This window comes from Triticum aestivum, chromosome 2B, assembly GCF_018294505.1.
Source record: "Triticum aestivum cultivar Chinese Spring chromosome 2B, IWGSC CS RefSeq v2.1, whole genome shotgun sequence".
In the NCBI taxonomy this organism is placed as follows: domain Eukaryota; kingdom Viridiplantae; phylum Streptophyta; class Magnoliopsida; order Poales; family Poaceae; genus Triticum; species Triticum aestivum.
In genome coordinates this window covers 322,701,288-322,718,552 of record NC_057798.1, presented here as the reverse complement: position 1 = coordinate 322,718,552, position 17,265 = coordinate 322,701,288, and the positions used below count along the sequence as shown (strand labels likewise).

Sequence of the window (17,265 nt, the reverse complement as noted above, 5' to 3'; positions counted from 1 at the left end):
CAATTAGTCTGCACTTCAATGGCGATGTTAAAAAACAAGGCTGACAACAAATTATATGCATATGGCCTTCTCTATCAATTTCACTGATTAATGATCGCTTTTGCACTGGTTCGTATTTTGACTGGTAAGCTAACAAAACCAAGGATTTCCATGTTCAACCGTGCATTTGTTTCCAGCAAATCGGCCAAAATTTCATGATTGTTCTGGAGAAGTAGCATTGTTGATTTGGCTGCTTAGCGGTTTTCTTTGCTTTTACCAAATTGTGAAGTTACAAGCATTATAATCATCACCAGATCAGTATTTCATGTAAAATAGATCTCCTTCAACATCGGACATAACAAACAACGCAGCAAGGCACGCCTTTGCTTATACTCCCAAAAATGATCTTATATTTTAGGTTGGAGGGAGTACTTCCCATTTAAGCTCATTCTCAAACACACAGCCAGCTGAACTAACCTCATGTCTGGAACCGAGAAATTGACTTAAATATTGCAGGAATTCAAAAAAAAAAAGGTTGTTGGCAGTATTTGAAAAACTTGCGAGCTCCAGGCTGAACCTAATCATGTCCCTAACGAGCAATAGCTCACTGAGGCCCTGTTTGGTTCATAAGTCCTAGAACATTTTTAGTCCCAACTAAAAAGTCGCTAGTCCCTAACAAGTCCCTACCTGTTTGGTTTCTGGGACTAAACATGGACTAAAAGATCATGTTACAACTAAAAGTCCCAAAAAGACTCTCCCTCAAGGTCTTTTTTCATAAATCCCAAATGCCCACTTTAAGTAGTCCCTCCTGTTTGGTTTAGATGGGACTAAAAGGGACTTTTTTAAGTCCCTACACCAATAAGTCCATGTAAACAAACACCCCCGAAGCATCATTCAGGACACCTACTGAAGCAACAACAGAAATGACAGATTGTACAGATGACAGATCTAGGAGCAGTGATGCGAGTCGCAACATCGGCGCCTAGCGATTGCAGCATTGATTGGTTTGTACTTCCATGGCGATTGTATAGATGTGCACAAGGGTAAAGCAAAGATCTATACCCAGAAACATGCCTCCTATTGAGGAGGTGAGCAGAGGTTTATAGGAGATGACAGAACTCGAGATACTGTATGTACACAACAACAAAAGGAGTGACCCAGTTGGGGTGTAACTCTGATGCGACTAGGTGCCTAATAAAAAAAACTATCAAAGCTTCATCATCTGATACAGCCTCCAAGCCACAAAACTCCTGAACCATCGACAATCCATGGCAGTGAGACATCGACCTGGCTACTTGGGTGTAGAGCTGTTGCAACTCCCCTCCCATTACACCAGATGATGTAGTCTAGCTCATTTATTTTCCGACAACTATTGAACACAACAACTGATTGCTAAATTGCTAAAAAAGAACATAGTCATCCACTTTCAAGGAACATAGTCATCCATCCACAGTAAAATTTGCATACATGCGATGAAAACATTATCTTACCAAAAATGTCCATCCATCCCAGCCCAAGTACCTCCCAACAGTTCTTTGAAGAAACAACAGTAGTCAGAATTAATGTCCCATGAAGTTGATGGCTAGCAAAGTATTCCTTGGAGCTGGCAACTTGATTGACTATCCCAACAAAACAACTCATCGAATCCAATACTTCCAGAAATGTGGCATCTCCTTGTATGCTCCCTGATCCCACCTATTCAACAAAGCATGACAATGAGGTAGATGCATCTGCACAAAAGATGGTCAGTAAAATTGTCTCCCTAGAAAAATACCTTCAGCATATTGTAGCACCAAATGTAGAACTCATGCATTAACAGGGTCTCTAGAAGCTCGGCCATCTTTAATGCTACTATTGCATATCCCATCCTCTCAATGAAGTTGACCATCCCCACAAGTTAGAGTAGGCTTTGCGGTAACTTCATCATTGATGTCATCTGATTTTTCAAGCGCCGAAACTGTAATCCCTGCCTCATTAGAGCTCTCGACTATAGCACCCACTTCAATTGTTGCAACCTTAACTTCACTCTTATCACTTTCAACAGAATTTGTTTCATCCAATGATCTCTCTGCTGATACTACAAGATCAACTGCAGAATGACCATTGTCTTTAGTAACAGCAGCAGCATAACTAGTTACACCACCAGCAAATGCTTTATTTTTAGCTGCATAGGCATCTATTGATCTTTCATCTACTAGAACTTCCAAATATTTAACTTCTAGTGAGCTTTGCATATCACCACCATCAGCGACAATAGTTTTGAACTCGTGGTTATCAGGCTTTTGACCCATAGTGACTAAAGGAACTTCGGTATTAGCAGGAACTACATAAGACTTCTTATCTTCTTGATTATCAAAGCGGCCAGAGATGGAACTGGTGCTGAAATTAGATTCAGGTCTGTCTTTTACGAGAACATCATCAACAGGATGTACACTAGGTGGGCAATTTTCATATTTCCCAAGCTCATCAGATGAACATGGGCATGGATCCACTGTCACTGGAATAGCCTTTGAATCAGCAGAACTGGAGATAGATTTATCTTCAGGCTTCTCTTCTACAACAATCTTATCAGCAACCAATGTCAAGTCTGTTTCTGCATATTTCACTTTTTCCGTAGTGTCAGCTAAAGCCTTGCAAGGCATGTCATCTTCACTTATATGCAAATTAACATCAGCTATGGAAACTGGAGAAATAGTTTCTTCAGTTTTTTCTTCAAAAACAGGAGGAAGGTTAGATGCCAAGCCTGAAGAGCCCTCAATCAAAGCACAAGTGTCATGATCCTTAGTTTCAGGATGGCCACCCACAGCAAATTCTTGAGAAACATAAACAGGTGCAAGGGATCCAGTTGCTTCCCCAAACGTTTGAGAAGCTGTCTTGTCACATTCAACTGCATGAATAGGGAGCAATATTGAAATATAAAACTACAGAATTACAATACTCGTAACAGGGAAATCATGGAAAACTATTCTCCAAATAGTTTGGATTTTGACCTGTCACAGAAGTAGTTTGTCGATTCACTTGAGCTGTTAGCAACAAGCGCTTCTCCAGAAGACCAGTACCATGGATAATCAAGAGATTAAAAGACTTCATTTTTTGCTTCTTCATAGGGCCAACAGGCTTAAAACCAAAAACTGAAGTCCAGGTCTTCTGCATTTCAGGTATGGCAGGTATTACTAGTCTTCGAACATTGAGAGAGCAAAGGACCTACAGAAGAATCAACCCTAAAACATGTTAGAAATTCATGTGAAAACAAAACAATGCAAACACAGCTATATCCAGTTACCCAGAGAAGGACTTTCTCAGCTGATAAACACAAAGCTTAAAGCCTTAAACTTGGCTTCGTAAGTAAGCAGTAAGTATGAAAAAACAATATTTCCTCCCTTAATCCAACAACTAAAACTCAATACACTTGGTGCTTTTTCTAAAATGACTCCTGTCACTCATTAAAAATTAAGACAAATTAATGCAATTCCATAACGCCTGTCTCCGTTACATGGTCACCATTATGCAACAGTGCTACAAGGATGCACACGTATAACCAGGTCACGGAACCTTTCCGGGAGAAGCTTCTACCTTCCATTAGGGCATAACCAATGCAGGGTGCCAGGATTGATTTCCTGGTAGATAGGCAACTGGGCCATAGAAGTTTGGGATGGCATCGACTCAAAAAAAGGTGTCGGGCGCTTGTTTTGTTTTCATGTGGGGTAAAAAGCTGTGTGCAGTGGCCGACTTTGCTAGCGACCGTAATTATCATCTATAATTGAAACAGAAGGCGCTCAGATGATTTTTATCTTATTTTTACGATGTTTATTCGTTTTCCCTAAGCGCCGGTATAAGTGTTTAGCGTTGAAGATGGCCTTGGGTTCCTCAAAAGAAAAATTGAAGACGGCCTTGGTAGCTTAGGAGCTAGCAACTGTGCAGTTACGAGTCCAATCCTAGTCATTTCCCTTTTTCTGTCCTTTTTCTTCAGATTTAAAGTTCAAAACAACTCAATGCAGCTCAAAAAAGCATACTCCGATCATTAAGAACAAAATCCTGGTGCTTACCAGGATTTCTGGTTCCAAGCAGTAACTCTTACAATCATGATTTTGAAAGCCAAACCCTGACTACAATGTACACTTTGCAGAACAACTATGAATTCATCAACATGTCTGTCAGTTCTTACTCAAAAGAAAAACATAGTCAATTCAGCGCATAGCAGGTATAATAGGTAAGAAATGAAAGGTCACATATTGAAAGTATAAATCACAAATACACGCTTGCCCCACAATTAGATGAACAAATCAATCAAGAAAACATACTGCTGTTGTTTACAAAAAATACAGGAACACATGTACAAGAATATCATTAGCCTACTATAACAGGGTAGAAATTTTTACGGAGACAATCGATGCAAGAAATCTTAATTGCCCAAGGAAAATAGGGGGGAGGGAGGGGGCGGAGGACAAACTCCAAATGCCCATATGCACATGTGACATGGCTGTGCAACAAAGATCAGAAACAAATGTCAAACTAAATTACCGATTCAATTGCATTGAGCAGTCGATGGCACATCCCTTGGCCCCGATACATGCCCCTTGTGCCTATGAATGGCATTTCTGCTAACTCAGTTCCATGAATCCTGATTCATGTAGAAGAGACAAATTAAGCACTTTAGGGCTGTGAAATAACATTTATAAATGCAGAACGTCAAAAAATCATGTATCATGCCATCATGAGTACAAGTTGGTCTCAGTGCCTCAAGAATGGCCTACGAATAAATATGTTCATTCTTGGAAAATCAGACGTCCAATTGCAAATCCAAACTTCAATATTTACTCCCCCCCCCCCCCCCCAAAATCCATATACTAACTGTCGCTGATTTAGCACACACTAAATCAGCGACAATTAATATGGATCGGAGGGGGCAACAATGAATGATTAACTTCCCATCCTACACATGACTTGAGGTGTAAGGAAACTAAACATAGACTAATAAGGACTCCTAGACCAATACTAATACTCCTTAACCCTCCCCCCCCCCCCCCCCCCCCCCCCCTTCAAATGCAAAGCGTATGCAATAGCATTGCATTTGAAGAAGTGTAATACTAGAAAAAAAATGATAATCCAAATCCGCGTCTTGAGTGTCGTCGTAGCGTGAAGAGTCTTCAAAACCTGTCGAGTCGCCAAAGGGGATAGAGAAGAGATGGCACATCAGGGAAAGACACCGCATCAATAGAAGATACAATAGAAGTATCAAGAGAAGATGGGGTTGTCGAAAGAAGATGGCACATCAAAAGAATGAAGCATTGCTTAAAGAATCATGGCCCATGAAAACCGACGGCGAAAGAAGCTCGGCGGCAAGAGAATGGACTTAGATCAACAACGCAAAGAGAGGCCACATAAATCCTATACAGAGGACAATGACCAGAAAAAGGCTGACGGACATAGGTATGGTGGACTCACATGACATGAGAAAACACAAAATTCAACGGATTTGGTGGACGCAGCGGAAAACAAAGAAAACTAGAAACGGCAGGGATGGAAGCACCACGTAGCAGCAGGAAGCAACATCACGTAGCAGCAGGAAAGCAACAAGCAGCAGCACATAGCAGGAGGAAGTAGGTAGCTAGCTGGAAGCGACTAGCACCAAGTAGCTAGCGGCACCACGTAGCAGCAGGTCCCTAAGCAGGAACCCTTGAGAAAGTCAACGGGGCAGCAAATAGTGAGCGTCAGGCGGAGATCCAGCAGCGTGTTGCGAGCACCGGCGACCGGTAGAAGGATCCTGTGGGCGGCGTCGATGGGATGCACTGCTGGGGACGGATCTGAAGATTTGAGTCGATGGTTGCTGTCGGGCTTGAGGCCAGGGAGAGCAGGGAGAGCATGCACAAGCGACGGCTTGAACAGGCCCAGCCTGGGAGATCTTCCATCGGGCATCAGCCGACCAGGCCCGACACAACCGTGGATGTGCAGGCGATCGGAGGCGGACTGGAACAAGCACGCCAAGAACGAGACGAAGAATCGATCTGTTCGATCGAAGGGAGGTGGAGATCGAAAAAAAAATATCAATCGTGAGGACGAGTTGCGACGTCCGGAGACCTAAACCTAGGCTCTAATACCATGTTAGGAAAGCAACTTATCTTTATTGAAGGCCCAAGGGGCATATATATATTACACATGACTTGAGGTGTAAGGAAACTAAACATAGACTAATAAGGACTCCTAGACCAATACTAATACTCCTTAACAGGAAAAACATTAAGTTGAATAATCATGACAGAACTAAAGTAACCTAAAATGGGGATGGCTAAGGCTCCGATAATACGACAAAAGGCTATTAATATTTAATCAAACAAAGTGTAACAGTGTATGCATATAAAAGTTTACCTGACACTTGCCGCAGATATAACTTCTTCTCCAAACTCCAGAATAAATGTATAGAACTCACTAAAATTTAAACGATTGAAATCCGACCTGCCATATCATATTACAGGATAAATGACAACCTTAAGAAACAATGGCCCAGGATGCTCTCGAAAAAATTAAATTCTTACTGCACATAGGCATAATCCGCTGATCTTTCTTACTGATGCACGTATTTTCCCGTAGAAAAACATGTGCTTATGGACTTGGAGTAACAATGAAGACCAAGAAAACAAATACCCATAGCTTCTGAATGTATTACAAATTCCATCCTAAGTGCACCTAGTGTTGGAAAATCATATATACGGCCAGGGACTTGGGACTAACAGAAGAATAAGGGAATAACATTCATGGCCGCTGGGTGTATATAACTTCCATTCTAAGCGCAGCTACTTCTGCGAAATCATATATATTCATACATATAGCCACAAAGGATCATTTCATTCACCTTGCATCGTTAAAATAAATCATTCAGATTTTTTTCTCATTGTATACTTACCCACAATTGTATACGACATTGTGAATTATATTAATCCCACTTCTCTCATCGATACGTGGCAAAAAGCACTCATTCATAACTGAGAAAGCAACAGCTGTCTTTGAGTTGCAATATACCAATTCTGCTTTCCTTTTCATGGGTGCAGCCTCACTTTCAGCAAAACAGCGAACCAGACTCCAGGAAAATCCGGCTTCCATATTATTCTTGAACCCAAGAAGCTTTTTTAGTCGTTTATAAATCTGTGTTGTTACGAAGAACAGAATAGCCTTAGTGCCCATGCAATCAGAATGAACACAAGAATTTAAATAATAACAAATACGGCATTTTCACCAAGGCGGCGCACCAATTAATGTGATCAATAAGTATAGGTTCTCCAAATTGATGCGATATGAAAAAATATCAGAGCGATGGAGATCTATGGATATATTAACTTGATGAGATTTGTCAATATCATGCTTCTATAGAACCTCTGAAGAGTGAATTTGACCGGACATACACAAGAACAAAGTAACAATGAGCAGATAATGATAACGATTACGACAAGCAATTCTACATGCCAGACAGGAAGATTCAAAAATGATAAGAACAAGCAGTTAAGCCATAAAACTTAAAATGCACCACATTAGAGATCTGAAGAGTGAATTTTGTTATGAAGTGAGCCTATATTCCATCGGGCCAACAGGCCAGCACATATACATGAAGGGAAATAAGCAAAGAAGCCCCTATACAATATGATAACTACACACACAGCACAACCCTGTTCTAACACCCCCCCCCCCCCTCAAACTCAAGGGGGATCTTGGACACCGAGTTTGGACAGGAAAAAGCTGTGTTGGGACCGTGTCTGAGCTTTCGTCAGAAAATCAGCAAGCTGAAGCTCCGAGGGCACATACTGAGGGGCCACAATTCTGTCTTGCACCTGAGAACGAGTGTAGGAGGCATCAACACCGATGTGCTTGGTGAGCTCATGCTTAACAGGATCACGGGCAATGCTGAGTGCCCCAGTGCTGTCGGAGAGCAGAGGGGTCGGTGTAGCAGTGGAAACACCAAAATCCTGAAGAAGCCATCGTAGCCAAGTAATTTCTGCAGTCACGGACGCCATAGCTCGCAGCTCAGCCTCAGCACTGGAGCGAGATACAGCATTCTGCTTCTTGGTCTTCCAAGCAATCAGGGAGGAGCCAAGAAAAACACAATAGGCAGAGAGAGAGCGGCGATCAGTGGGATCGCTGGCCCAGGTAGCATCACAGTAGGCCTGAAGCTGAAGAGAGCTGGAGCGAGGGAAGAATAAGCGACGAGTCACGGTACCACGAAGGTAACGAAGAACACGAAGAAGGTGACTGTAGTGAAGTTGAGTGGGAGCACAGACAAACTGACTTAGAATGTGCACAGCATAAGAAATGTCAGGACGAGTGATGCCTAGATAGATAAGGCTCCCAACAAGATGGCGGTAGCGTGTGGGATCTGCAAGGGGTTCACCCTCACCAGGACGAAGATGGAGACCAAACTCCATAGGAGTGTCAACCGTGCGCTGATCAGTGAGGCAGGCACGAGTGAGAAGATCTTGGATGTACTTCTCTTGAGAGAGATAAATACCCTCAGGGGAAGAAATGATCTCAAGTCCAAGAAAGTAGCGAAGAGAACCCAAATCAGTCATCAAGAATTGCTCATGTAGACGTTTCTTCACAAAATCAATGAATTGGTGGTCAGCCCCTGTGATAATCATGTCATCAACATAGAGTAGTAAAAGGGTGCGACCGTGAGGAGAAGTGTGAATAAACAGAGCAGGATCATGAACACTAGCAAAGAACCCGATCCTTGTGATGACGGCGGAGAAACGCTCAAACCAGGTACGAGGAGCTTGTTTCAGCCCGTAAAGAGCGCGCCGAAGGCGACAGACAGTGCCATCAGAGACAGTATAGCCAGGAGGCGGCTGCATATAGACCACTTCCCGCAGCTCACCATTCAAGAAGGCATTCTTGACATCTAATTGAGAGATGGACCACTGCCGAACAGCAGCAACAGCCAAAAGAGTGCGAACATTGGTCATCTGAGCAACAGGAGCAAAAGTCTCATCATAGTCACGACCATACTCCTATGTTTTTAAGGCGACGCCTTACCGCCTTAGGGAGGGGGGGGCGCTTTGGCGCCTAGGCGACGCCTAGGCGGGCGCTTTGGACGCCTAGGCGCCCAAAGCGGTCGATTTTCCAAAGCGGAGGGGGAGCGCTTCGACGCCTAGGCGTCGCCTTAGGGACGCTTTAAAAACATAGCCATACTCCTGCTGGAAGCCACGCGCAACAAGACGAGCTTTGTAGCGCACGAGAGAACCATCTGAATGTGTCTTAACCTTGTAGACCCATTTGCAAGTGATGGGTCTAACGCCTGTAGGCAGGGGTACAAGGTCCCAAGTGCCTGTGCGCTCAAGAGCATGAATTTCCTCTGCCATAGCATGCTGCCATTCAGAATGAGCAGCAGCCTCACGATACGTAGACGGCTCAACAAGAGTGGTAGCAGCAGCAACATAGTACGCAGGAGGCTGGAGAGTGTGGCGATCATGCAGATTATACCGAGGAGCAGGAGGGGTAGGTGGTTCTGAAGGAATGGGACCCAACAGGGAAGGAGTGGAAGTGGAAGTGGGCGCATCCGAGGGAGAAGGGTGCCGAGCACGACGGGAGTAGACAAAAGGAAGCGGAGAGAGAGGGGAAGTGGAAGGTGGCGCATCAGAGGGAGAAGGGTGTTGAGCACGACGGGAGTAGGTAAAAGGAAAAGGAGAGAGAGTGGATGGCTCAACCCGAGTAGGAGAGTCAGGAATAGAAACCTCATCCTGTGTAAGCTGAAGCTCATGAGCAGACACAGGTGAAAGGCTAGGAGTGGACCTACCAGGTGACGATAAAGGTGAAGAATCAGGTAGAGTCAAAAAAGAGAGAGGCTCGACTAACGACTCGGTTGTGGCAGTAGAAGAATGACGAGGGTAGAAGGAGCGAGACTCATCAAAAGTGACATCTTTAGAGATTCTCGGTCTTCGAGCAATAGGGTCCCAGCAACGGTAACCTTTGTGCTCCAAACTGTAGCCAAGGAAAACACATTCAACAGATTGAGCAGTCAATTTGGTGCGTTCATGTGGGTGGAGAAGAACAAAACAGGCACAACCAAACAGGCGTAGACCACTATAATCAGCTGGACCATCACCTAGATGATCAACTGGTATCCCTCCCTGAAGAGCAACAGAAGGCTGAATATTAATGAGATAAACAGCGGTAGAGACAGCCTCAGCCCAAAAGTGCGGGGGAACAGCAGAAGATAAAAGAAGAGCCCGAGCAGTCTCAAGGACGTGACGATGTTTGCGTTCAGCCACCCCATTTTGAGCGTGTGCACCAGGACAGGAATACTGAGGAAGGGTACCCTGTTCAGCAAGGAAACCACGAAGCGCACGAGATAAGTACTCGCCAGCCGAATCAGCACGAAAAACTCGAACAGAGGAATCATACTGAGTGCGAACCATAGTAGCAAACGACTTGAAAATTTGAAGCACTTGACTACGAGATGACATAAAGTAGATCCAAGTGTGGCGAGAAAAATCATCAATGAAAACTATATAATATTTGTGACCCCCTTCCGAAACAAAGGGGGCAGGACCCATACATCAGAGTGAACAAGTTCAAAAGGTCGTTGAGAAACAGAATTACTAGAGGGATATGGAAGTTGTATCTGCTTGCCAAGCTTACAACCCATACAAGTTAGTGAACTATCACCAGATACAGACCCTAGAACACCACTCCTAACCAAAGAAGACAAGCGGGAGCCACAAATGTGACCCAATCAATGATGCCACTGAGCGAAGGATGTGGTGGAGGTGGCAGCTGAAGCAAAAGGGGTGGTGATGTCCGACTGGCTAGAGGACGCAGCGGAAGGAAGGCGCAGCCAATCGAGCTCCCAAAGGCGCTGAGAGTCATGGCGCCGAGGACCGATCCCAACCAGAGTCCCCGTACGACGATCCTGAACACAACAAGAGTCAGAATCCAGAATAACACGACAACCCAAGTCAGTAAGTTGACCAGCAGATAGAAGTTGCATAGTCAGTTTAGGAACATGAGAAACGGCAGGGACATGAAAAGAAGACGTGGAAAGAGTCCCTCTTGCGGCAACAGAAAGAGAAGTGCCATCTGCAGTCTGAACTGTAAGAGGAGAAGGCACGGAATTGACAGCACAAAGATGATCTCTGTGTGGTGTCATGTGGAAGGAGGCCCCAGAATCAAGAATCCAGGGCAAAGATGTACCTGACGAAGAGTGCGGTGGTGGACCAGACGTCTGACCAGCAGAACCAGCAGAACCTGAGGATGGTGCAGAAGCAGTAAGGCGGCGCAGCAAGGTGAGCATCTCCTGGTGAACCTTCTCAAGGGAGCCCTCACGAGAATTAGAGGAGCCTCCCGAGTCCTTTTGAGGACGGCCACCACGGCGACCCTGTTTCCTCCTCTTGATGCACTCCGTGATCATGTGACCATCCTGCTTGCAGTAGTTGCAGAAAGCACTAGTGGAGGTTGCTGCCACCTGTGTAGAAGAGGGCACACCAGGCAGCGGTGGTGGAACGCGGGCAGCCAGGACTGCTGAAGAGGATGGCAATAAGCCCGTGCTCCGTAGGCGCACCTCCTCAGATCGCACCTCAGCAAGGGCCTCCAGAGTAGAGAGCCGAGGATGGCGTGCCAATAGCTAAGCACGACTCTGCTCGAACTCCGGCCGGAGGCGACTGAGGAAGTCGTAGAGGCGACGAACCTCCAGCTTAGCTTGTTGCCGCACACAACACTGACATCTGTGACAAACATCAGCTCCCAAAGAGTCCAATTGGCGCCACACCGCCGACATCTCCTTGTAGAAATCATCCACAGTAGCATCTCCCTGTTGTAGGTAGTTGTTGCTCTTGACGAACAACAGAGAGATACATGGCATCCCCTGTAGACTCATAGCGATGGCGAAGGTGCTCCCACATCTGATATGCAGTGGTAAGGGCCACCACATCCATGGTGAGATCAACATCCATGCTGTTCACCAAGATAGAAGAGGCTCGAGCATCATCATTTGTCCATTGCTTGTATAAGTGGAGTTGATTCTGATACTCTTCAGTGGCCTCTTCAAAAGCATCTAGCATCTCACGTTGCTTGGTTTCATCGGCATCAACAGGGAAGGCGAACTCAGCTGGAGGAGTGGGCAGCAGGGGACAAGGCAGAGCACCAGAGAGGTGCTCCCAGACCAGCTGGCCCCTCATGTGCAGCTTCATGTGCTGCACCCAGTCCCTGTAGTTCTGTCCGTTGAAGATAACAGGACATCGTGGGACTGGGACAGCACCGGTGGTGGTGGAGGGCGCCATTGCAGCAGAGCAGCAACAGCAGCTCGTTGAAGACCAGCAGCAGCAGGAGGCACAGCTTGATGGCAGCAGCAGACCAGGAGGAGAAGAGCAGCAGCAGCCGCACTTTGAAGAGCAGCAGCAGCAGCTCGTTGAAGAAGAGCAGCAGCAGCAGCCGCACTTTGAAGAGCAGCAGCAGCAGCTCGTTGAAGAAGAGCAGCAGCAGCAGCTCGTTGAAGAAGAGCAGCAGCAGCAGCAGCAGCAGCTCGTTGAAGAGCAGCAGCAGCACGTTGAGGCGGCGGCGCCGGCCGGGAAGGACGGCGGCAGCAGCGGCCTGGACCAGCAGGCGGCAGCAGCTACCAGGAAGAAGAGGGGAGAGGCTCGATGAAGAGAGGAGCGGCGGCCGCGGCCGCGGCGGCGGCGACCAGAGGCGGCGGCGGCGGCTGGGGAACCTAACCCTAGCTCTTATACCATGTTATGAAGTGAGCCTATATTCCATCGGGCCAACAGGCCAGCACATATACATGAAGGGAAATAAGCAAAGAAGCCCCTATACAATATGATAACTACACACACAGCACAACCCTGTTCTAACAAATTTGACCGGACATACACAAGAAGAAAGTAACAATAAGCAGATAATGATAACGATTACGACAAGCAATTCTACATGCCAGCCAGGAAGATTCAAAATAATAAGAACAAGCAGTTAAGCCATAAAACTTAAAATGCACCACATTAGAGATCCAAAAATTAGAAACATACATTAAGAGGTGGTGTGTGCAACCGTAACTACATATTCTGCACAGTACAAGTTCAGAGGTATACACTATGGTGAAATAAATAGCCAAAAACATCAATTTCACAAGAAACAAAAGTAGCCAAAATCATCATCCATCACTGGATTAATGGGCACACAATTAGGTCAACATGTAAACATTCCAGCACCTCAAGGTTCAATGTGGCATATTCCCAGCATACAGAATTAGCCTAAAGTGGTCTTTAGTTGCCACCAAAAGAAAAGAAAAAAAGGTAATACGAGGAGCTAAGAAATGTTTACAAGCCAATACAGGTTGGTTGAAGATTTTTTTTCTATATACTGAGATACAAGACGTACTTCAGCTTTGACTTGCCAAATTATCAGCAAAATTGATTTTTTGTTCAGTCAGGCTCAACCTAGAACCTGTAACATAACTTTATTGATTTCTTTAATGGAAATTGGCAAGGGCCGGATGCGTTGCTCTCTTCCACTATAAAAAAATGTAAACCATTGAAGCATGTGAAAAGTAACACTAAGTGTGCTAACCATAGTTAGCATAACCAAGCAGGCAAATATTGCTGTGGCAGAATGGAAGGGGACAACAAGTGATCAATTAACAAACTGGTCCAGGCACATACCAAGTAATTATTGCCAAAAACCGAGAACAGAAAACAATTATGTAGATTTCATACCTTTCTACATCCTGGGCTGCAGAAGTGATCAATGGAGGCACCAGGTGGGGTAGAAACGGAGTCCCTCTCAGTTCCAGGTGTACAAACCTGGTGATCTGAAAAACAACAATGTGTAAGAAATTGCCGGAGTGCACAAACTTGTGTGTGTGAACGCGTGCAACCAAGCACGTGTGTGTTGAGAGGGTTGAGCCTTACATTTTCTAGAACATTGCAAGCAAGAAAGCAACTCCGTGAAAGACGGTGTCATTTCTTCAGCAGAGCTGCAGAATTTGCATATGCAGCTACGACAATACCAATCTCCAGAAGGCATCTGCAAAGGCATTTAGCACAAATATAAATATCAGCATAAAAGCATGAGAGAACAAACAAAAGAGACATTTCGAGAAAGAACTAAGTAAAATAAATAAATCAGCATAGCATCCTAGCAAGCAACTCTTTTAAAAGTGATGGGGCTCAAATCAACTGGAAGGCTATAAGTGATAGCCCAAGTGTTCAGATAATTGTTAACCCAAATACTTGTATGTTCACCTCGATTCCTAAGCAAGCCACATGAAAAGTTGAAGTACAGCGATCGCAGCAGAGCAAGTCACCACCATCACCACAAATACCGCAAGTATCATCATCAGGATCATCAGCAGGATCTATCTTGTAAAATCCCTTCTTTTCATATTGTGATTGCTTATCCCATGCATCAAGCAAGCATTGCAACAATGGAATCCCGCCATCTTCTAGGAAGATGTTTGCATAAGGCTGATGCTCTTTTGAACCAGCATGAAGTTCAAACTTAGCAGCTGTGAGAATCTTGGAACAGCATCCACAGTAAATACCATTCCTGGTAATTCTACCATCTAATATTGCCTGTCTTCCTTTTTTGTTCATGTATTTGACCTTCGCATCTTGTGAAATTACCCCCAGATCTATCATCCACGATAAAACCGTCCTCTTCCATTTATATGGAACATAGTTACCCATGCCTTCCAATATACGAGCACTACCACGGACAAGAAGTGCACATCCCTGATGCTTGGCTTTTACCTTCTCTTTGTTGTTCTGATACTTGTTTCTAGAACTTCTACCAGCAGAGGCACCTTTTGAGTTCCTACTTCTGTTGTCCCCTCCCTTCTTCTCAGCAGAATGTTCTTTTTTGCCCTTTCTTTTCCGCACAATTCTTTGTAGCATTGCTAGGTCCTCTTTTGATATGGCATCAAAGGAAGCATCTGCTACACCTGGTCCACCTGTAGGGTTCTCATCCTGTGAACTTTTCACTTGCTCTTGGAACACTGCATAAGCCTTTGTGATTGACCAATAGCTACTACCTTGTGGAGAAACATACACAGAATCTTCATAATCTTTATCTTTCCGAGGCCTTAGATCAATTGTCCATCCGTTATGTAATAGTATACCTTTTATCTGATCCCGGAGTTTCTGCTTAAGTGCATTACGAGGTCCTCCCCTTGGTTTCTTCATCATGACATGCTTCTTGGGAGCAGAATCAGATGTGCCTTGCAGATCAGTGACTTCCAATTTTACTTTCTTGGATAAATTCTCTGGTGAACCTTTATGCTCAAGCAATCTCTTCTTCTCATTTTTGTGTTCACCAAGTTCATTTTTCTCATCTTTCAGGCTTGGTGAGGGCTGATGATTGCCTTGTGAGGAGATCTTCGGCTGCACCTTTGAACTTTTCTGTTTCACTGTATGGCCTGAAGAAACTCCCACTACGCTTGGATCGCTTCTCCTCAATATGACAGAGGAGACCAGCTTTCCAGTAACTTTCTTCCCACCATTTAAATCCCGCTTTTGGGACTCGATGAGAGCACTGCTTTTATCATTATCCTGTTCATAGCCAGTAACGGTCTCTTCATCCACCCTACTGTTCCTCGACGGAATCTTGCCAGCAACAGCTTTTAAATCCACCATACAGTTCTTAGTCGCGACCTTGTCATCGCCACTTCCTGTATCCATCTTACCGGTCTTCATCAAGATCTTGCCATCACTGGTCTCCCCCTCCAACTTAATGTTCTTGGGAATAAGGTTTTCATCAGTGTTTTCTCTGACCATCTTATTGTTCTTCGGAAGAAGCTTTAAAACACCACTCTTCATCGGAACCTTGTCATCCCCAGCCTCCACCTTAACATTCTTTGGCAGAGTATTGCCATCACTTGTATTCCCATCAACATCCGACTTCTTCGGTAGAATCTTGCCATTGCTGGTTTCCCTGAGCACCTTATCGTTCTTCGGCAGGATCTTCAAAAGGCCACTTTTCCCTTGAACCCTTATAACTTCCCGTTGGACAGACCCAGCCAAGCTAGCCTTGTCAGTCTTCAGCAGTATGTGTTTCTCATGTTTCAGTGATCCTACTGGCTTCCTCTTGACATCCAAACTTGAGTCCTGCTCCTTGAACTCTGCCTTCGTCTCCCCCCAACGTTCCTGTCGGCCAGAGTCAACCGAGTTGCTCATGTCAGTCTTCAACGGCTTGTGTTTCTTACGTTTCAGTAGCTCTACATGTCTCCTCTTGTCATCCAAGCTCGATACCTGCTCCTTGACCTTTGAGCCAATTGTTGCCTTCATCTCCACCCCACCTTTCTCATCAACTCGTCCAGCCCTTACCTCGGGCTTCTCGAACCGCCATTTCGGGAACCCTGGACGCGGCATTTTCCCTACAGTTACATCCTTTGAAGCACTTCCACCGTTTCCAGCAGCACCAACTTTGGCATCCTCAATTTTGCTCCTCTTGGAGTCAGGCTGTGAGCTACTCCTGCTGTTCTTATCTCCCTTATTCTTCTCTGGATAGTCTCCTTGAGTGGACTTGACCCTGTGGAGCTTGTCGGAACTAAGAGGCACCACTTTCTCCTCTGACAGGTCATCACCTTTTCGACTGCTGGCACTGTTAAGTTCATCTCCCTTGTTCTTCTCTGAACCATCTCTTTGAGTAGTTTTAGCCCCAGGAAGCTCATAACTAGGAGGCACCACTTTCTCCACTGATTGATCACCGTTGCCTAAGGCGGGATTAGGCTCGTCAGACTTGTGCCGCGTCAAGAGGCAAGATTCATCCGCTTCAGAGTCGCTGGACTCCAGCAGCAGCTGTCTCTGTCTCTTCCGCCCTTTCGGCGCCACCACGTCCCCCGAGCCACCATGTTGCCGGTCCGAACCCATCTAAAACCTCCTGAAACCGATCCGAGAGCTCAAACTTGTCGCTCGAAATCCATTGCCCAACGCTCCACCCTGGATCAAAAACCACACGTCAGAAATTTTCTCAGCACCGAAGCTATCCGCGATAAACCCTCGACCGAATTACCGCCCAAAATTGGCAAGGGACATTCTGGATCGGAGTTCAGCGTGATGGGGCTCACCTGGATCGGGGCGGAAGCGAGGGAGAGGTTGTGTTGCGGCGGCGAGGGATTAGGGTTTCAGGGACGGCGAGGCAAGGGGATTCGGGGTGCGGGGGGAGAAGAGGAAGACCACGAGGCGATGCGCCGGGGTTGTCTGGCTGGCCGGTTCACCTGGTTCGCGCTCTCGCCGTCGGGAGTCCGGCTGGGTCTGCGGATTAATATTGGGTTCGGAGAGGGTGTTTGATACTAGTACTAATTAATTCATTAAA

The 17,265-nt window shown here is 45.5% G+C and overlaps 1 protein-coding gene across 1 annotated transcript; it reads right to left on the bottom strand.

The window, feature by feature from the left end:
• Window positions 1–1,036: 1,036 nt before the first annotated feature.
• LOC123044837 (uncharacterized) lies at window positions 1,037–17,236 on the bottom strand. The gene is made up of 10 exons (XM_044467708.1): window positions 17,018–17,236; window positions 14,196–16,889; window positions 13,863–13,977; window positions 13,668–13,762; window positions 6,881–7,119; window positions 6,346–6,432; window positions 4,501–4,600; window positions 2,970–3,183; window positions 1,754–2,866; window positions 1,037–1,674 (listed from the first exon to the last, which is right to left on the bottom strand). Exons 2-9 carry the CDS (start codon window positions 16,818–16,820, stop codon window positions 1,851–1,853), a joined length of 4,491 nt encoding a protein of 1,496 aa, XP_044323643.1. The 5' UTR covers window positions 16,821–16,889; window positions 17,018–17,236; the 3' UTR covers window positions 1,037–1,674; window positions 1,754–1,850.
• Between the last annotated feature and the right edge of the window lie 29 nt (window positions 17,237–17,265).